We start from the raw sequence: 22,370 nt of genomic DNA on the forward strand, positions 1-22,370 counted from the left end.
GGGCTGGGCACCTGCGCTTGTAATTCAGTCCCCTTCAGACCAAAGACGCCACACACACACCTCTCCCTTCCCCTCCAGCAAAACTGAGGTTATCTTATCTAAACCAGACCAGGTTTGGTGCCTGCCCTGAAAAACCATTTAACTACTGCTGGGGCTGAAGGTCGTTGTTAGTAATTATATCACCGCTGAAGATGGGTTTGACTGCCTGCCAGTCCCAGCTCCTGCCCTCTTTAACCTGAGGAGAAGCGCAGCCACAGTAACTAAAAATTTTCATTTCCTCTGCAGGGTCTTGGACCTTCAGCATCCAACTTCTGACTTGTCACCTGCTCCCATCTCCCTGGGCAGCATCATGGGCCCTTGGCTGGCAGAAATAAATGATGTAAGGAACAACCTGGAAGAGTTGGCTGTGCTTGCTCTGCTACAGCCTGGCTCTGCAGCACTGTAGTAAATGGCAGCACTCAGTGCTTGCATGCAGTTGGCGGGCTCCAAGTGCTTTCAACAGCTAAGAATTGCCATCCTGCCTTTTCTCCAGAAGTGAGACACAGATAGTTTGGGTACCTGCCCACACAGTGCTGCAATCCCTGTTGTAAGTGGAAATAAACCCCTCACTTTATAACTCCACTTAGGTGGGGTGAAATGTCATGCTTTCAGCTAACCTCAGACTCTCCAGGTCAGCGGGCAGCCTGGCACAACCAGCAGCTCTGATGGATGGGCTCTCTCCCATTCGGGGCAGCTGCCGTCAATCGAGGCCTACAATTGGCAATGAGTAAATATGTGAGCACCTCTGTCTGTTTGGCTGGGGGTTGTTTCTACAGATACCCCTTGTTGTGGGGGCTGGGGCAGGAGAGGGACAGCCTCTACCTGCTCCTGCCCCAGCAGTGGTGGTCACTCTGCCTGGCTGCCTCGAGAAAAATAACACAATACTTCCCATGCCCTGCCATGTAGTATATCGCACAAACGTATGAGTTGTGAAGACCATAACAAACGCGGAACTGTCTAGAGAAGAGGGCTTTGCTGTCCTGTCTGCCAGCTCCTCTCTACAGAACTTCACAAAAATGTAGATCTGGTCAGCTCTTAAAATTTCAGGTCAGGACCTCCTCTTGTCCAGTTCTCAGCCTCCCATAACAAAATTGACAAGACAACCCAACTTTTAATCATCTCCTCGAGAAGATTTGCATTTTCTGCCCTCCCAGACTGGTACCAAATTTCTCCCAATACAATCTCTTTTGCTTTGTCCATTTTTTTTTATATATCAGGAAAACATAAAGTGTTTCCCCCTTCTGCTCTGCAAGACAGTTTTATAAACTAACAGTTGGCATCTCCAACTGATTAGATAGACAGATAGACAAGTAAGATCAACCAAGATTTCTCACTCTAAGAAAGTGCTTCTAGCATTCAAGATTACATTTTCCTTCATTTTATCTTTTCTTACTTTCAGATGAACCCATTGCATCATGTTAAAGATTCTTATTCCTCCATAGCTGCTTTCTTTTAAGTCAATACTGTAAAGTTCTCTCTAATGCAGTTTCTTGACATGCTGAAACTGAATTAACCAGATACACAGTGGTGGATATGACACAAGATCAGAAAATTTGGAAAATTTCAATTCAGTTAGACCTGAAAACTATTAAGATCCACATTAAATGCTTTGTATCAAATGAAGGCTACTTAATTTTCAAATTTTTCAAGTATTGAAGTGATTAATTCTAAAAAGATTGAAATAAGTATTTTCAACTCTTCCAATATTCCCCCCATAATTTTTGTATGAAATAATTTGCCAGATTGAACTTGGACATGTGAATAATTGTGGTTCTCTGAAAAGCACATTTTAAAAAAATATATTTATTCCATGCAGAAAAATCATGCCCAGCTCTACTCAGAATTTTCTTGTGCAAAATGCACACTATCCCTCCGGCAGTGACAAAATTAATATTCCCTTCTACCCCCATCCACCCTTCACCTCCCAAATGACCTCTGTCACAACACATGCTGTAGGTGCAAAGAACAGGCAACAGCTCCGTAACACTCCATGGTGCAGGAGAGTCTTCCTTTGGGACAAAATTTACTAAACTTTCAAAGAAAGCTCATTTCAAAGTTGTTTAGAGCAACATTTTCTTCAAAAGAGCACACTTAATGGTGGCTTTCCTAGCTCAAGAACTGACCTAAGGTATGTTGACAGAAATGCTGTAAACTCAGTCCAAAGACATGTCTATGGACGTACAGTTTGGAGGCAGAATGGGACCCATCTCATACATCTTAAGGGTATTGCCTTTTCCAAGCTACAGGGGAGGTTCTGACGGTAGCAGGAGCTCACCTCCACAGTGGTATGACTTGGGTGCATCCACTTTTTATGACCATTTCTCCATCCCTCTGTCTTCTGAGGTTGCCACTGCAGCAGCTCCCCTCCCCAGCCAGTCTTTCCACCATGGGGCAGAAAACTGGGCAAGACAGCACACAAATATGATGGAGGGAAAGCCAGGACCAAGCCATGCCTTCATGCAATATAGGTCTGAATTGTTCAATCTCTGGAACAGCCCGAGATAGCTAACACCAATGTAGCTGCCATCATGGGCATGAAGGAGGTAACGCGCCATTTACTGCATCAGTAAGGTGATTTCCTATAACTGAACTTTTTTAGGTTATCAAAATGGGTTAAAAATGAGAAGGATCACATTATTATGTTTAACTAACATACTTTAAGGCCATTATGCAGACACAGCTTGTATTTAAATACATCCTCTCCCACAGTAAACATCTGTTTTTATAATAAGAACAGGAAGAACAATTACATCATCCAGCCTGACTTCCTCTATAACACAAGCCCTTTTCAGTCAGACATTCCTGTGATTAACTAAAATTGTGTTTAATTAAAATATATCTTCTGGGAAGCTGCCCATTCTTGATTTGAAGATTTCAAGGGATGCAGGATCTACCATCTCCCATGGTAGTTTGCCCTGATTTGTGCTAAAATATTGCTTGCCTTGCCTATACAGAAGAGTTTTGAAATACACCAGAGTTTGATCACCTCAGGGGCTTCCAACAAATTTGCACATCCTGCCAGAGCAAAAGAGACAAAGGCATACAGAGCCAGAGTCCTCACGTTGCTTACTGCCCAGACCAGATCGCTGCTACAAGTGGTCTCAAGATTTGCCTGACAGCGGATGGTGTCACCCAAGTTGTTCATGCCAGTGGTCATGCAGGAAGGCTGTCCCCAGTGGGTAGGTGACGGGGAGTCTGTTGTCAGAGTTTCTGAACACCTGTTCCTCACCCCCATGGCTGTGCCACAACCTCTCCACATCCCAGTAGAGTGGGTACAGCATTGTTCGCTTGGCGGATCGATTAATATTTCTAAAGTGCACCAAGATGTATGGCTCTGAATACCTGCTAAAAATGTCACTCAGAGGTCTGTCCCAGCCCCTTATCTTATAGTGAGCTAGTGAGGAAGGGAGCCTGTATCTGGAGGAAGTTCTCAGCATGGGAGAGCTGGTATTTCATCTGCTGCCAAAGCCACCTGGCGCTGCCTGGCTACACAGCGACACAGCACAAAGCTGAGGAAATGAAACGCAGCTGGACCACCTTGGGTAAGTACCCTATTACACGGATCTCAAACAGCAAACAATATTTTGCTGTTGAAGGTCTAGCAATCTCTCCTTCCATCATATTTCATTAGTGATAAACTTCAGCAAGGTAGCTGAGGAATATTTGCAAACATGAAAGACACTGTTCACTGCAGAACAGTTGTGGGGTGAGGAAACAGCACTATGGATCAAAATCACAAAATAGGAAAGCAGGTGTATGTGCAGAGCACAGCTCATTTAGCACTGTCTCTGTCACAGGGATGGAGAGCACTGACTCTGCACCAGCCAGTCCCACCAACAGGGCTACCTGAGACTTACCTGATGAGCCACCACTGTCTCCCTAATGCACTGGCTAAAACAATATGCATTTTCCTTTCCATTTGATAATGCAGACATTGTCGTACTCCTCTTCCAAGGTCAATGAAAATACCAGGAAACTGGAAGGCAACAGACGTTTTTATGACGAAACTCCCTAAGCCCAGCAGGGCTGGTAGCTGAGCACCAGCCCAAACCCTAACCCACCTCTGCTGCTCCCACCACCAGCACCACCACAAAACTTTCCTCCAGTGCACACACTTCTCAGCTCCTGTCCCTCTTGCCAAAAGACATGCTTTCCATGAGGAAGCCCAGCAGTGTCCTGGTGAACACATACAAGCACTCCTGGCCACAGCAGCAACAGGAATTTGGATCAGTCTGAAGTGTACGATGGTCCCAAAGAGCCAGGCCAGCAGGGTTCAACCACACCAACAGGTGGGTGCAAATGCTCATGTCGGTGAGTTGTGGCCCCCAAGTGCTCCCCAGGGCCAGGGCACTTCCAGACTGGGGGAAAGATGTTTAATTTTACATTTTTTCTAGAGCTTTGTCCCAAAAGGCACCAGACACCTCATGCATGTCCATGGGCTTCTGCTTTACTGTCCCCACACCTGATGCTCAAATTTCTTTGTACTCTTAGTTCATCTGTGCGACCATCACATGGAAAGCCTAAGGTCTTTTCCAACCTAGATGATTCTGTGATTCTGTGATTCTGTATTGATGAATTTCACAGGTAGCCAGTGAGTCTGCTACACAAGAGATTTGGTCCAATACAACTAAGATAAATACTTTATAAATCTTCTTTTTAACAGGTTAAAATACTCCTGCTGCAGCTTGAGAAGAGGCTGCCGACAGCATGTGGGAGAATCCCGCAGCTGACACGGCTACTTTTGGCATGCAGGCTGAACAAAATGCAAAAGGTGGAGAAACTATCTAAATAATGAGGGAAAGTGCATTAGGTCAGTATAGCTCATACTAACTAAGTGTAATTAGCAGGAGAGGGAAGAAAAATTACCTCACCAGTATTCTTTCACAATATCCTTTCAAGTGTTCAGGGACATTTAATTTTGTGGAAAAGTTTCAACCAATATAAAGATGCCAAATATAATCTTTAGTGTCCTTACCTACTTGTACAAGCGACCTGAGTCACATGCTGCTTGGGACTCTCATAAATTTGTATTATAAACCCACTTAAATCTATGCATAGAAAGTAATATACATCATACTCAAGAAAATGGTCATTCTGGGCTATTTGGCAGTTCAGGGAGTTGCAGGTTTTTAACCTTAAAGATGTATCTGGTAGAAATTCTTTAATGTACTCACTTGTCCTCCTAGTGATGTCTTAAATTATTCAGAGAGACTCAACCGTAATATTCAATTGATGCTCTTGCTTAATGTTTCTTCATTTCACACATAGAGGTTTGTTTAAATGAAGTACAACTATTTCTATTTAAATTTAAAAATCATTATGAAAATCTTTCTTTTCATATTAGGTTCAGTAAATTATTTCCTTCTCTAGAGCTGGGGAAGGTTTTCTGACAACTTATCATGTTTGCCAAAAAAGCAGTTGTAGAGAAATTGGGGGCAAAATTATTTGAAAATTCAGCTAGATCGGGAAAAAAAAAAAAAAAAAAAAAGTAACACTTTGGAAATGATGGAAGTCTTGATTAGGGAATTTCCAGAATAAAATGCAATTTTAAGTTGCAGAACACTTTAGTTTAGAAATTTCAAAAAATTAATCAAAAGTGCTTTATTTGACCCTAAGCCAAAGTTGTTCCTTTTTGCAGTTTACTTTAGATTGCTCAGAAAACTGACAATTTTACTTTCTATGATCAACTTAAGATGATATTTTTCTTTTCTTTAATTTTCTGAGCTAAACAGCAAGTCAGTTACATACATAACCATTCACAATTTTCAAAAAAAAACCCCAGAATGATGAGTCTGGACTGTACTGCTGGCACTGCAGTGGGACAGTGGGCCTGAATATCCTGAAATCCCAAAGATAGCAGGCTTTTCGAAGCATCTGTATGTGTACACACTGGCACTGTTCTTCCTTCAGAGATACTAAAACCAGATTTCTAAAGATCTGCCAAATCGAAGCATTTGATCCAAGGGAGAAATCATCACCCCCAAAATTTTTGATCAGCGCTTCTCTCAATGACGTATTGTTCATGACCTGGGAAGTATTGAACTAATGCAACTCTCAAAGCCCCCCTACAGATACAGAGTGGTTGCAGCAAAGAGATTTCTAGTCAAGTCTGTGAAGAGAAACAGCTGGTGCTGCTCCCAGCCAAAGTACTCACCAATAATTCCTTGGGTGATATCTTACTACTTCTTCTTTGAAAAGAATACTAAACAGAAAGCACAAGGCCACACAAAATTGACTTCTCCATGTCAATATAACAACCCTCCCCCTTCTATAATGCATGTGAGCCCGTAACAGCAAGCAGCAACCATGCATAGCAGTGAAGAGATTTCATCCGGAGCATTGGCAAAGTACACGATCCTTCTAGCCCAGGAGGTATGGCATTAGTGACAGTGAATACCAGATACCTCTTCCTGTATTTGAGTGTCCATTCGTTTTGATGTGGGTGTGTCTTTGTGTTCTGGATGGGAATTGTGTGCTGGTATGGCAACACCAGGAGCAAAGTGTTTCTTGACTGCTGGAGCTCCTCAGGCCTGGAAGCCAAAAGCTGACGCTCTCTCTCTGAGCAGCTCCCGGCACAAGTGACAACTCCAGCTCCCTGCAAATGAAGAAATCTTTCTTATAGGAATGACATCAAATCCAGGCACTCAGAGTTTATGTCAAGATTGGCTTGAATAAGATATCAAATATCCCTAACTTTGGAATTGCCTGTATTTTTCTGAAGCAGGCTCTGCTGCCCTTGGTGTTGTGTCCGTAAGCTTTCTACACAAGTTACAACACAACTGGGTGTGCATTGCCATTTGGTGTTTGGCATTTTCATACTTTTGATATACTACTTTCCAAACAGAAGCCTTTAGCTAATTATTAGCTGCATTTCAAAAATTTCCCCTCCTGATTTACTTTCCTCTTCATCAAAGATACAAACATTTAGCTCCTGAATGCATAATTGATTTGTAATTATTCTTGTCTTGCCCCTCATGTAAATGGCAGTCATTTGCACTTACATGTCTCCTTCTCCAATTCTACTGCTCTCTGCAGATTTTAGTCAAAGAATCAATAATGGTAAGAGACTAGTTCCTCTGCTCCACAACCAAGTGACAAACTACAACCAGTTGTACTACAGTGAGATTGAATCCCCTGCAGAGGACATGACTACATTCCAAATGTAATATGGACCGGAAAACCCTCACCCTTCCGAGGCACAGCCAGACCAGAGAACAAGGGAAGTCATTCCTCTTAATCCAGTCTCCTGACAACAGACCCTCAGCTATTCCAGAGAGGATCTCCCTGTCTGGGGCTTTCTCTCTGGGTCTTTGAACTTCTTAGGAAGTCCAAAGTCACAGTTCACAGGAGCTCAATTCAGTTGACTAAACTGAGCTGTTCAGTGTCATCTGGGACATCCAGAGGTACCCGTGTCCACAGGAGAGCCATGTCCTGGAAGAGGAGGTACAGACCAGGCAGGATTGAATAGGACATCTCAGAGTACATTAGAGCTCCGTGTCTATTAATTTTCTCTTTCCAGTGCTACCTGCTTCTGCTTTGCTACAGCTTCCTTAACTCTGCACAGCCCAGGCCACCTTTCTGAAATTTTTCCCTTCTCCACAAGGACTTTATTGTGATTTTCAAAGCAGACTTCCAGCATATGTTACCTTCTGGGGGCTCAAAGACTGGTGGATTCAAGCAATACATGTGATAGCCACGGTCACAGTCATCACAGAAGAGCAGCTGGTCCTGAGGCAGGGTTATTGGGGAGACAGTAGGGAAACAGGGAGAGAAGGAGAGGAGAAGAGAGAAAATGATGTAAATTAGTCTCTTGCCAAGATGTAAACAAAAGCATGGTAACCAGCAGTGCTCAGCTAGGAACACAGAGCTGCAACATAGAGAGTAAGAGACTATTGGGAACGTAAAAGGCTACAGGCGTCGTGTTTGCACATCCACGATCAACCACCATATTTCTGATAGGCTGCAGAGAGCCATTCTCATCACAAAGGGAGTTCAGTTTCTAACTGGAAAATCTCTCTGAGAAGTGGAGGACTTCCTCTCCAAGGTAGCCTCATGATGAAGGAGTCAAAGCTGTTAGGCTGGGGATATGCTGTACTGAGAGAAGAGGACAGGCTTTGCTGGGCTCCAATGTGACCACATGCTGGATCTCATCCCTTCAGGGAAACCTTTCTTGACAAAAGCCCGGACTTAGCCAGTTCTCCAAAATCCAGCTGAGTAAATGCTCTGCGAAACAGATGGAAATGACATGATCCCACCATGTGGTCTGCAGCTCTTTCATATATTCAGGGGGAAAAAAACTGCTCTGAAGCATCCTCTGATTCCTAACACAGAACAGCTCCCTGTTTTCAGATTTCCTTATTCACTGCTAAAGCAAAAGAAAATTTCAGGCTTCAAATTTATTCTGCTATAGGGAATGTAGTGTTCGCTAATTGCCTCCAAAGTTCTCCAGCCACTGTCAATTCTCCAAGTTTCTCACAGACTACCAAGGACCCTCTTAGCACCAGATTTTAATTGAAAACTCTGCAGAGAGGACACTGTTCAGCTGCAGGCTCTGGATCACAGTTTGAAATCAATGGGACAGGTGATTAGGTGACTAGAGAGAGGCCTAACCATCCCGGTTCAAATGCTTTCATGTTTCCCAAGTCTTGTAATTAAGATTTTAAAATCATGCCAAGAAAGTAAGCAAAATCAGGGACAGAACAAACATACCTGCCATCTCTTGGTTATCACCCATTCACATCTACTCCTGACTACCATATTGCCATGCTACTCTCCTGCAGCTCCCTGCGATGTGAGTTGATGGTCTCCAGCTAATTTCAATTGAATAAGCATACACACCGCAAGTATCTCCATCTTAAGTGGCCCTACATGACACCCACGGTGCTTTCAGCAGAGAGCAACAGCTGAACAGGGGCACTGGGGAGAAGTCCATCTCTCAGGAGTGGCTCTTCCTTGGAGCTGTATAGAAGCAGCAGTGAAGCCATGACCCACACCATTGCCATGTGCTCCTCAAGGGCAGGCATGACAGGAGCTTGCAGTGACGCTTATTTGCATGAAAAGGTAAAAGAACTCACATCGTTCTCAGAGGTCCCACAAAGGCTGCAGGATTTGCACTCAATGCACTGCCACTGATAGGTTTTAACAGCCTCAGTCATGTTTGTGGTGAACTGCAGGCAGGTCGGGTGTCCTGAGGAAGATCGGAAACAACTGTCATTGTTAAGGCTCACTTATTGCTCGTTAATTAACCGGTATTAAATTTGGGAACAAAACGCACATGGACATGGACTGATCACAACATGGGCTGCAACTAACAGATATCCAAGAGGAAAGCAGGCATTAACCCTTTCGCTGCCGGGCACAAGAGAAAATCAGAGTCATCCCCACCCATTCCCCATTGGCAAAGCAGTTTTATTCAGAGCTCTTAAAAATGGTTTGGCTTTGGCTTTGGTTTTTGTGGGGCTTTTTTTTTTTTTTTAAAGAAAAAAAGAGAAAGGATGAAATCAGAAACAAACCAAATTTCAGAGAGAGCCCATCCATCTTAATAGAAATGGGATTACAGTTTCAATTAGCGTTGTTTCGACCGGACTGAAGGACCTGGTGGAAATGAGGTTATTCTCCATTTCAGACTTTCCCTTCCTGGTGTCCAAATGGGTGAAGCCATTCTGTAAACTTTGCTTAAATGGAAGCAGTAGCGTACAGAGAAGAAGCAAGACAGGATGGAGGGATACAGCTTTTAATTTTTTTAAGAGCTCTGCCACTAGAGTTGGTTGGCACAGAAGAAACCAAATTGCACAGCTAACCTTCCAGGATCAAAACAAGAAACTGAAAGGAAAAAAAACCCAAGCCAACTCCCACAATGAACTAAATGAAAGGAATAAAGAAGGGAAAGCTAGCAGAACAGTCACATCTAATCGGGAAGGACAAACTGCCAGAGTTACAACCCCCGCCCCTACATGCGTGTTGACTCCAGCTTTGCAAAACAGCGGTATCACAGTAGCAGGGTCAGCAATGGGCTTTCTGGAGGGGAAAATACAAACAAACAAACAAACCAAATGTAGGGTCAGTGTTCCTTCTGCAAAACAAAACAAGACAAATACACCGCTGAAATAAAGCACTGTACTCCCAAACCACACCTATCAGGCTGAGGCAGTCCCTAAGTCACTTGTAAAAAGCTACTGCTGGCCTTCTTGGAAGGCCCCATATTTAGTCCCATCCCTCTCTGACACACGTGAGCACTAACACTGTGCACAGTCGGGGGCATGGGACAGGGATAGCTAATTGCTCATCTACAGAAAACACAGAAATACAGGTACGCACATCCAGCACTACCATGTGCTACTTCTAGAAATTTACACCATCAGGTGTGTGGGTTTTCACCTCTAGCCAATCTGCTGTTCTTAGAGTATAGCCAATGGGTAGGAAAAAAATCTTTTCCACCTCCAGCAGCTTAAAGTGTCTTTTTAAGAGTGGAGAAAGAAAGGCTGCTTCTCCAGTAAGAAAAAAAGGCACGGCCACAGTAGATGTGGGCATAGATGTGCTATCTTCATCACCAGACCTATCCGTGATGCTTTGCTGTGTCATCACACCACCCGACAAGAAGCCTCTGTATATTCCAGCTAGTGAAGCAAAGAGTTGCTGAGAATTGGTGGGTAAGGCAATAATTCTGTGGGGAATATATATCTTCTATGTGCCCATGATACCACCAATGTGTAATAAGGATTTTTGTTCTCCAGTTATATTCACATGGTTGTGATATGAAAACTAAGCCATTCCAGCAAAGAAATGTGTGTACATAAGTTATTAAGGAAATTGAATAGAAAATAAAGGAGATATTTAAGGAAGGAGGAATCAATGACATTCCTCATATCACTCTTAAGCCTTTGAATAAAGAAATGTTTTGACAGTACTGATGAGCTCAGATGGGCTAAGAAGATCACTGGGTTTTAGAGCCCTTGAAATGTCAGCACAAAACAAGAGTCAGAATTTACTGAGATTTACAGTGGACCAAGCCCAAACTAAATTTCTGGGGACCTTGAAACTGCAACTGTGCAGAAGGAGATGTGACATGATACCTTTTCTTGCTGAGAGGACCTCATATGATTTCTGATACTACCAAACTCGCAGGACCTGACATGACACTGAAATGTTCCCCCAGATCTGATTTACAGCAAATGCGGAACCTCATTCCAACACCAGTAAATAGAACAAATGTGCCACACTACACATCGGGGAGGAATTCATCCCAAGAGCAGAGAGTTGGCTTCCAGAAAGATTGTACGGTACTGGAATATATCACAGAAAACAACTCATACAGGGAGGTGAGTTAATCAGAGAGTTAAATAGCTTCAGTCACATTTGAAAAGAAACAGAGAGAATGGAATTAAACTTACAGAAATAAATCACAGCTAAATGCATACATGTATTCACGTGCTCACTTGCCCGCGTACACACATTGCTCACTGCAGAGACTCCAGCTAAAGACTCTCCCTTTCTCAAAAGACATGAAGGTCAGGTTCTGTTCACTACTTTATCTCTGTCCCCGTGCAGCCATTGCTGCTCTTTTCCAGCTATCAGTCTTGACTGTCTTGTTCCTCATTTGCCTCAAAAACACCTCTGCGGGTTTTCTGTGCTGCATCTCGTATCGATGGTGCCTCATCCTTGAAGTGATCCATCCTATTTTGCAGAGCCCTTCTTAAGAGCCACACCTACCACAAGCCTAAAAGAAACGGGCTCTTGCAGGCTGAGGATTGCTTAGAAAATATTAACCGTGGAGTGAGGGCCACGGTGGCTTCTGTCTAGTGGCAATACAGAAATATTTTGCAGAAATGTACCAATTTATTCACTCCATTGGGCTCTCTCTCCAAATGCTGTGTCTACAAAAGAGTCCATAAAATGCCCACAGCCCTGTCTGCATAGCTGCACATTGCTCTCTGTTAGCCCAGGGTTTATGGCATGTCTGAGGGAAAAAGAATATCTTGTGGACATGTCCTTCTGCAGCCTCTAAGTCAGATCCTCTTTCACGTTAAACAAGGTGCCTTGTGGTACCATGACCCTAACCCAGTGTCATTGGAAAGACTATTTTGACTTATGCCAGCAGCACGATGAGGCACTGTAGTGTATGGCAAGCGTGTCAGTAGATACTCAAAACATGAAAGTTCTTTTTCCTGCCCTCACTATTCTCCGTCTTCACAATCTCTCTGTTTCACTGCTACTTTGGTTCAAAACCCAGTGTTTTTCATGACCAATGAGAAAATTCACACATCCAAGACTTCCTGGAACGGTGTTACTGAACACCATCCCTGCTCCATACACTTCTTGGCATTCCCTCTGTGGCAGAATATCTGAAGACAAAGCCCTATCGCTGCATAAAAAAAAAAAAAAAAAAAAAAAAAAAGGCTAGTTCAGTCTACAAACAATATTGTTTTACACAAAGAGCAGTCCAAAATGTGGTTCAAGTCACAGACACTGTGGCAGCGCGCAAGCCAGACAGCTGAAAGTCTTTCTTGCTTAATTTCATCGCTTATGTGGTCAAGATGAAGAAACAGTCTTATTTCACTAATTGTGTGATAAATGGCATTTGCTATGGCAAAGGTGTGCAGCAAAGAGTCTGCAGCTGGAACTCAGTTAATAATTCAGGTGGTGGCTCAGTTCTGGCAACCCTGGATCACTCTCACATGTCTGTATCAGCTGCGCAGATCTAACAGGGGGAAGCAGTAACACATATTTATGGTGTCACCGAAGTCAATAGACAGACCTCTAAAATACATGCTGGGAGCAGTTCTGTTGAAGGAGAAGGTGGTATGTTAACATCGACAGTTTCTAATCTACCGTAACTATCCTCTACCTAAACTTTTGCTATGCTGCAATAGCTATAAACAACATAGACAATAAAACTTGCAGTGGGAAGTTTTCCAACAGCTCATCCCTTTGTCTTAAATCAATATTTTAAAGTATAGATCAGGTCTGAAAGCTCCCTCATCTTTGTCAAAACTCTCATCTGGATCTGAACCCTGCAACTGAGACCATATTTTATAGTGACACCCATGTTTCACATGCCACTGGCTTTAATTGTACACTGTGTCCACCAGACATCTGGTCAGAGGAGTCGGGGGTGAGCACATTCAGAGACCATTTCTTGTCCCTCACACCTGGTGCGATTGCAGGCTGGTGGCAAGGAGGATTTTGACACAAATACAAATAAACAAATTTTAAAAAAGAAAATCTAAACATCTTTTCTGCTTACACTGGCTGTCTAACACTAAAGACCAAAACTGACATTAAAGGGCAGGAGCAATCTGCTGCTCCCAGGCGCTCTGTGACCAGTGAAGGCCTTAGAACGGCTCATTAGTGCTTCTTCAATAATGGATTCTGCATGGCAAGATTAATTGCAGCCATGTGCTCTGTCACACCCGCCACAGACTATTTAAGTTAACAATCCAATCAATAACAAAAAAAAAAAAAAAAAAAAAAAAAAAAAAAGCAAAGAATCCTTTTTTAAAACAAATGTGAAATTATTTATACAGAGTAAAAGGAATTTTCAACCAGTTAACAGTTCTTTCCCTTATCTTCACTGTGTAGTGGTGGGCTTTTTAATCAATAGCATAACGAAAACCCACAGAGCTCCTGGCTGTATCGTAACAGAGTTTATTCCATAAACTATTTAGGTCTTTAAACAACTATAAATACATGTTACAGACATAATGACCTATGTCACAGGAGCACCATCCAAATAAAGGAAGTTTTACATGCAAAGAAACTGCAAAATTTCCTCCTGCCAAGATTGAATAAGGACTGCTGTGACCACTGCCATTGTTAGACAGAATTATTGCCATTATACGTACAACCGAAGGGAAAAGTAACTTGTAATTCAAATAAGGGATATTATTTTATGGTTATGATACAGAAATTTAGCTCTCATTTGTCTGTCTAGGAAGGTACACCTACAGATATGTAGTGTCAACAACAGATGGATCAGAAAGGGCCCTAAAAACCCAAACCACACAAGCACACCAAAAGGCTTGGCTCTACCAGAATCTCAGGGCTCAAGGAGCTGCAACTCTCAGAAGAAGACTGGCCCTTCCCATCTTACAGTGTCAAGAACTTACGATGCAGGGCTGCATCCTGCCTGCTCAAATGGAGGTACTCATAAACAAAAGCCTTCACAAGTGTTTGTGGGGGGTGGATCCAAGGTCCCACCTGCCACAGCACCTTTGCGATACAGGGAAGCAGGATTATTTCATTACAGAAAAATACAACAGCTTTCCCATCGGTCAGGGCAGGGGTGGGTGTCAGAGGCTGCAGGCAAAGAGCTCTTGTCTCAGCCCCTTGGGCACAGAGCCCTGCTGAATCCAGCTGCTCAAGAAAAACAAACAAACGAACAAACAAAAAAGGAAGTCTCACTCATAGGCACCACTGGGTTTTATTACTATTAAACAGAAGAGGAGGAGAGGAGGTACTACCACAGTGAATTCCTATGCCCTGATGGAAATGAGAAAACCTGGTTGTTTCTCCCAGTGTCCGAGGCGCTGGTTCCAGCACTGCCAACCCTGCTACAGAAGTGAGTCCGAAAGGGCTCGGAGGCCTCGGTCAATAGGCTGGTCAGTCTGATTTGGTCAGAGACCAACTTTCCTCTAATCTAATATGCTGCAATGTGCCAGTAATTGTGGAAGAGTTAACGCCTTTAATAATTGATGGAGCTCTGAAACCATTCAGCTGTAGAGGAGCTTATAGTTCCTATTATTTCATTTCCTGGCCCTGTAGTCATTCTGGCCAGCATGGACAAAGCTTAAACCGAGCCCGCAGAAAGGGAAGGGGCACTCTGCTGCATTAGCACCCGGGACTGGCAGCCAACTGCACTCCGGAGGTGGTGGTTTGCTTCTTGGTACTGCCAGTTCCAGCGGAAAAAGAGACGTAAATTACAAGCAATTGCTCAAATATTCGGCACCGGTAGAAGAGAGCCCACTTATAATTGCTCACCCAAGGGACAACTAAAACCCTGTGCGAAAGATAGTGGTTCAGTCCCAGTCCCAGTTAGGCAGGTGTAATTAAAGTCAATGGGAACTGAAAGCAGGACAGACTTGTGTTTGAAAGCAATTAAAGCTGGAGATCTCCAGGAATTTATAAAATGGTGGTGTGTGGAAGGTGGCACTTACAGCTCGCCCTCCTGCTGTTCCTTTAGCCATGCAAACATCAGAGCGCTCAGGGGGGGAGTGAGCTCCAACCGAAATACCCCTCATCTCAAGGCATTCCCTGGAAAATTTTGTTGCCTGAGGAAAGTCCACCTGCCAGCTAAACGTGCTCCCAGCTTTGACTCTACAATGCCGCATAATTTCCTCTGAAATGTTTTTAAGCATCAAGAGCATCAGTTAGGACAAAGAGTCTGGGCTACAGAGGGTACATCGAGAGCAGAGCTTGGCTCAAAGGCTGCTCACGTGCATAAACAAAATGAAGGATCTGTGCATACACAGACTCACGTGCACCCAGAGAGATTAGCTGCAGACAAGGCAGAGTAACTGTCTGGCATGGGGTGGCGGGAGGAGCTGGGTGGGATTCAGGGGTGACCTCCAGAGCACGCAAAGAGAAAAGCCAGGAGTGAGTTATTCGGGGCATCCTAACAGTTTGTCAGTCAAATCACTCTCTCCCACATGCTATCCCCTTGGTAGCAAATCCCCCAAGTCTTACAGGAAAACTGCTTGAGAAATGTTTTAAAACAGTTCTACTGTGATGGGTTTGTGTGTACCTTTCCCTGCATTGCCCCCCTTCCCCAGCATGCACAGTCCATCCGTACATATCTTAGCACGGAGAAAAGATAAACAGAAGTTACAGATTTTAAAAGCCTTTAAAAACATTTGAAAATTAACTTTGGTTATATCACTGCCCTGGGAGAACACCCTGATGTGGGCTGGTGGTGCTGCACCAGGCCCTCTGCTCTGGACTCAGGTTTGCCAAAGGGAGGACGAGCCCTTATGGGGTGCCCACTGCTGTGTGTGTGTCCCCCTCTGGCCAGGCACACCTGCCTCTCCAAAAACACCTGGGATAGGCTGAAATCTGCACCTCTATTTCATATCACCCAGGCATTCGGGCTGGGGCAGATCTGGGGCACAGTCTTGCTCCTGTGTCTTCCCCCCCGAGGCGGAGCAGTGGGGATTCAGGCACACACCTGACACAGAGCACTCAGTTCACCGCAGAGATGCTGTGGTAACGCAGAAATAAGGCAGCAAACCGGGCTCAGCGCATTTGCACCCTGGGAGATCAGAAATGGTCCCCAAACTTAAAGCCAAAGGAAATGCCACACACCCGCGATGTCCCGTCTCCAAACCAGCCAGCACTCTGCTCCCTCCTCTTCCAGACTGGCCCCCATTAGCCACTCTTGGCTGCCGGACAAAATGGCTATTTCTTGCCTAAGAAAAATAATGTGGAAGCACTCAAATAACCTCATACTGAAGCATCAGCTTGTTAATGCACTGGTAAGTCATGCCAGCACTGTACAATTCCTGGGGGTGAATTAGGTCAGAGTGACCTCCAGAAAACCCACCAGGCTGCATCTCAGCGCTCCGCATTATGGGTAACGATCTGCTAATTGCCAGGAGGCACTTGGGCTGCTTACCAACACCAACAGGAAGGAAACCTGCCTGCAGGCACCCCACGGACTCCATATGCCAGGGACATAGCTCCTAATAACGAGAATAAACCCATTTATAGAGCACGAAGTGGCCAGGAGGACGGGCACCGAATGCTAATGCTGCCCAGCAGGTACACCTCGCGGGGGTCAGCTGCGTGAGAACCCCCAACCACGCCGCCCGCACAGTGCAGGGCAGGTTTTGCATTTGGTCGCAGAGTGAAGTAGGGGTGAGGTAGATGGAGATGAAAATGCAGGAGTGGGAGGAAGACTGCTTATCCAGACAAGATGAATCACCACAACCTGGAAAGCCAACATCCCCTTCGCCCGGGGGACATTTTCGTTACCCTTCAACAAACTGCAGTGGAAAAAAACCTCCGGCGCGGCTCCGACCTCGTCGCTATGCACTGCAGGCTCCCCAGCCAGGCCAGCTCACACACCACAGAGCTTTCAATCAACTGGCAGGCTCACTAAACCCTTTCAAAATGAGCAACCAAGCAAAAATACTTGGTCATAAACACTAAAAATAGGAATGGAGGATTGGGTTTTGTTTTGCTTTTTAACTTGTTGAAGCCAGTTCTTCCTAGTGCATTAAATCCACCTCCCTGGCAGCCCATTTAGAACATCTCCTCCCCCCTGGGAGAGCCAAAATCCCCAGCTATAATGAGAGGAGCGGGGTGGTATTTAAAATGCGAGGGAAACGGCAGCCTGAATAGCCTTCCGTGAGAGTGTTACCTTTGTTAAAACTCCCCATAAAACAAGGTATCAGCTCTGTCCCTCCTCCCCTCTCTTTAACCTGAACAAGGACTCTGCTACCTGCTTGAACACATGTCCGAGTTCAAATACCTGGCCCTTCCACAATATTGCCAGTGCTAAATTGCCCCACTAACACAGCCAGACAGACGACAGCACGCCTGCAGGGACGCCCAGTGCTGCCCAGCCTACCCATGTTATCAAGGTAGCGCTCGAAAAGTCTGGCTCCAGATTTCCAGGCTGACACGACAAAGCGTCTAACCGGAGTTGGCAGCAGCAGTGGACGGGACATGTCGTTCCCCTGGGGCACTCTAACTGGGGCTTCTCCGCTGGGATTACACGGGAGAGCGTGACAGAGCAATGCTTCGTGACGTGGGCACCTCTTCACTAAAACCAGGCCATGGTCACCCGGTCAGTTCGGAGAGCATCAAGACAACCCCTTTGCGCCACTGCAGTCCTCCTCAAGCACTGAGGGCTGCGGGGAGAACTTGAGAGGCGATTTCACCCACAGGCCATGACACAGTCATCTTATAAAAGTAACTGTCGATTGAAAACGGTAGGCTGAAGAATTAGGGGAAAGGAAAGGGAAAAAGGAGAGAGTATTAATAATCTCTAGACAAATTTTATTTCTAGAAAGATTAAGGAACAACTCTAGACTAATTCCCTGTCAATATGGTTCCAGAAATTTCAAATCAAATGGCAAACTCCAGAGAATTTATTTAAATAAGGTCATTTTAATATTAAATAAACTTAACTACGCAGAAGACACCATGCCATTGCATAGGCAGCTACCTCATTGCTGTTACATGAGGTAACCATGTATCATCCAGGTAAAGAAATTCAGCACATGATGGGTAAATGGTTGATAACTGAGGCGAACACGCTGAAATGCAAGAGGTCTGACTTTCCCACGCAAGCCTAATTTACACTGTTGCTAATGTGATTGTATATTCAGTCATATGTAGAACTGTCTCACTCAACTAAACACAAACAAAACCAGTTTGGAGCAAGTTTCTTCAGTCCCTTGTTGATTTAAAGAAACCCTTTCAGCCGCCGAATGGGCAGTGTTCTCCACGCACACTCTCCATTGTTTGTAATGCAGTACCAGAAGCTGGAAAATTCCCATCATCTACTGATTTTTTTCCCTTCTCTGTTAGTTAAACCCCCTGTCTGGTTGGGAATTTCTAAATGCCAATTGAGATTTCATCAATAAGGCAGCCAGTTTTCACTTCCCCATCAAAGTCCCAGCAACATCAATATCTAGAGGGAAGTAAGAGCTATAACTGCACCCTGCAGAGCATCAGTACGCACTCGGTAGGGGGGAGTGAAATGTCTCAGTTTACTCTCTAAAAAATGCAATTTCAGAGTGATCTAAACATCTGAGTGAAAGAGTGAATTTGAATTAAGTCATTTCAGTCAAAAGCAAGCAGGAGGGGAGAAAGGGTTAAGAGGTGGCAGAGGGAGAAACTGATTTTTCAGAAAGGGTGAGACATTTTGTGCCAGTGTTTCACAAACAAGAAGTCGGACATTCATTTTGGAGCAGTACCTTGCTTCAAAAGTGAGTTTGATGGAACTGTTTTTAAGAGAGGAAAAAAATACTCGCAAATGAAATCTTTCATTCAAGCCTGCGCACACTGGGCAGTGGGAAGGGGTCGTTTCACTGAGGAAAGGAGAACACATTTCATTTCAAATCAAACCAAAATCTTTACTCCTCACCATGGTATTTTTCATTTCAGTTATTTGATCAGCTTTTTTGAGTAACTGTCCAACGAAATGCTGCCAGAGACACCAAAACAGGAGGATTTGTTTGTTTGTTTTTCACTGGAAAACCACCAGATTAAAATCCATGATCTGTTTTCTCAGAGCTCACCAGACCTTCCACCCCAGATTAGCCAAGTCAAAGTGCAGGTCATTCTTTAACCTGTAACAAATGAGCAGCATTGCTTTAACCTCCACACCCAATACTTCATAGCAGCTAAATATCACATCACATTAAACAAGAAATAAGCTAGTTCCAATGCAGTGGACACAAATGTGCCCCATTAAACAGTTCACTAGTCCTGCTACTTTTCAGCACCAGAGGAATTGCTTAACAGAGCCTATACAAAAGTAGAATATTATGGTATTTAATGCCAGAAAATTATGTTTCTTGGTACTATGAGGATCTGTGAGTCTTCTGACCCTGATTTTAGCTGCCTGCTACACTGCCTAGTGGGATTGTTGCTCGGTGGTTCTGTTAATGGCAAAGAGGTTGTGAAGTCCTCTCCTGCAGGCTGCTCTGACACGGTCCTGGGCACCCCAACTCTTCTCACCTTTGACAGCTGTTGAGGGTGTTCATCACCTCTGATGTTCACTGTTAGCTGGGATCCCATCACCCATGAGATGTCTGGCAGTTCTCAGTGATAGCTGTTCTGAGGCTAATGGGGACAAGTTCTTCACATAATGCCAGACCCGTAAATATGTAAACAGTCACAGAGGAACCTAATGGGTGCAGATGTCTTTGGGAAATTCTTATCCATTTTTTCCTTCAGAGCACCAAGCACTTGTAAAATCTCACCCTTCATGGAAGTGAGGAAGCAGTCTTGGAGAGCTAAGTAATGAAGAGACTGACCTGACCTTGCAAGGGAAATGAAGCTCCCTAAGCCAAGGAAGGTCCTCTTCTCCAGCTCTTGACCATCTGGATGTCTAAAGAGTACAACAGCAATCTGAATTCAACCTAGAGAGAGTTTGTGGATGTTAAAAACTCTACTAAGCCTCCAGGCTGATGGACACAGTCTGAGACACAGTCAGTGTGGAAAGACCTGACAAGAGCTGGGACCTGTTCTTTAAGAAGCCCAAGCCCAGATATTCCAGCAATGGATGAGACTTCTGAGCCAAGATCCAGATGCAGAATCCACTGCACCATAAAACACGATGCTGAGCCTGAGGAAAGGGCTGGAAAGACTTTAGTGTTGTTTAACATTTTTAAGCAACTCCCAGGGGAGCACTGACCTGAAGCAACTGTGATTTGTACCAACAGAAAATTAATTTCTCAAACCCCGGTTTAAAACCACTCCATGTAAACTCCACTGGACAAAGTACTACATGAGCTTGAAATCTATGTCTCACTGGCTATCTGACACTAAAATAAAAGTACCCCTTTTAGTGACAGAACAGCTTTCAGCTATTTCCCATCCAATGACTTCCTCTCACCTCGAAGAGCTGGCCTCAATACCGACTCTGGAAATCATCATATGAAGAAGTTAGTGGCTGTTGTCTAATGAAAGAAATCCAAAATTAGTAAGCTAAGTCTTCAACAAAGCTTGACAAAACTCTCTCCAACGTTATTTAAAATCTCTAATATTTTTCAGAAAAGAAGACTGTATCTGAAAGACTTGGTCATGTTCATTCTCTTCCTGCAGTCTACAATGAAGCCACCAACACCAGGACACTAACAGCAAAGACTGAAGATACATAATGAGAAGGTTCTTCAGTCCAAGCAAAAAATTACTCATAACACCTGTGCAAACCTAGAGATAAACTAGGTCTTGCTAAGAATTGGTTATGGAAGATGAACAGCACTGAGAAAGGAAACTCCACTCCAAAAAAACCCATGCAGTGTAAGACAGGGAAGCTACCTGTGCTCCTGCTCAAGAGATACCATCCATCAGCTGGAATCCCAAAGGAGTACCCCTCTGCAAGCTCCCCAGAGCAGCTGCCTCTCTCTCAGGCAGGCAGCAGTAGTTCCAAGAGCTTCTGCCCACCACCCAGCTTCAAAGCTTTTCCATAGCAGCGCCATAGTCGGTTTGCAGGCCATTCCGAGCTACCACAGCTATTTTAGACAACATTAAACAAAACTGTTTCCAATGATATCCTGGATGGCAATATTAGCCACAACATTGTGTTCCAGAAATCTGTGCTTTTTTAAAGGTAAGTGCCATCCTTCTCCCATCATGGTGCACACACCATGAAATCATGAAGAATTACAGGCTGCAAGGACAAAACATCACCAAATAACAGATGATACGGTAAAAGTTCCTAATGCACACAGCAAGAGCATTTGTCAAAACAGAAAAAAAAAAAAAAAAAAGCAGTCGGGTCTTAAAATATACACTGGTGAAATTAAGATGCCACAGATGGATGGCTCTCATCTTAAGTCATTAAAATCAAAGATAGGAGTAAACTGTGGCAAATGTCCAGCTTTGGTGCAGCAAAGGAAATTTGACAATAATTTCCAAAGGACGATGGGAATCTTAAACACATCAAGCCACAATGTGGACAAGCCCAGCTAAAGCTAAGGGGAGTAGTCACTGCTTATATGCTCTGCTACGTACACTTTATGTAGTTGAGGTCCTACTCAGCCATCAACACTAGGGTCGGGATGGAGTACAGAGAAGTTTGTGGCATTGTTAATGAGCATTCAAAGCTTGGGTTTAGAGAGAAAGCATTATGGGTTTTTTTTATCATCTGTAGGCTGATGAATTGGATTACAAGCAGGGCTCACTGCTCCAAAATGCAAAATTTAACTGGATTTTTTTTCTTGATTCCAAGCAAAAGTTTGGAATAAATCTTAAACCAGTGCAATAGTCTAGTTCAGGTCAAAGCAAAGAAGCCGATGCTGTTTTCAGCCCACCCAGAGAACTTGGGATTCAAGCCCTCATCTTTGCCAGCCTTCAGCTCAGTCTCAGCCCGGGGAAACCTGGCTTTGCAGGCACCCATTAGCTGCCACAATGCTGGCAGACATTTTTACTCCCTCCTCCTGCCATGTCTGACTCTCACCAACAAGAACCCTTCTCCAGACAAGAAAATAAAATACCTTCCTAGCCAGCATTCCAACATAAATCTGCTCTAGGACATCTTAGGGAACAGTGGTATTTTTTTCTGTTCAGATAATTTCTGCAAAATTAAAACTTTCCTCAGAACATTTCTATTTCCAGACCTGTGACTTAAACACCCCCCTGCTCCCCCTACCCCCCAAGCC

General features: G+C 44.2%; 1 protein-coding gene across 4 annotated transcripts in view; it reads right to left on the reverse strand.

Moving 5' to 3' along the window:
- Positions 1–1,004: 1,004 nt before the first annotated feature.
- Positions 1,005–22,370, reverse strand: part of DPF3 (double PHD fingers 3) — a 154,319-nt gene continuing 132,953 nt past the window's right edge. For 2 of the 4 annotated variants that reach the window (XM_026850099.1, XM_026850102.1), the window contains exons 10-12: positions 9,114–9,226; positions 7,686–7,767; positions 1,005–6,634 (exon numbers count right to left, since the gene is read on the reverse strand). In XM_026850099.1, coding sequence (XP_026705900.1) covers positions 6,564–6,634; positions 7,686–7,767; positions 9,114–9,226 — 266 coding nt within the window. In that variant the 3' untranslated portion in view covers positions 1,005–6,563. Of the gene's footprint in view, positions 6,635–7,685; positions 7,768–9,113; positions 9,227–9,992; positions 10,057–22,370 lie in introns of those variants that run through there. The other 2 variants (XM_026850100.1, XM_026850101.1) reach the window with 2 other exon arrangements.

Source organism: Athene cunicularia (assembly GCF_003259725.1).
Source record: "Athene cunicularia isolate RWA chromosome 5 unlocalized genomic scaffold, athCun1 chr5_part1, whole genome shotgun sequence".
NCBI lineage: Eukaryota > Metazoa > Chordata > Aves > Strigiformes > Strigidae > Athene > Athene cunicularia.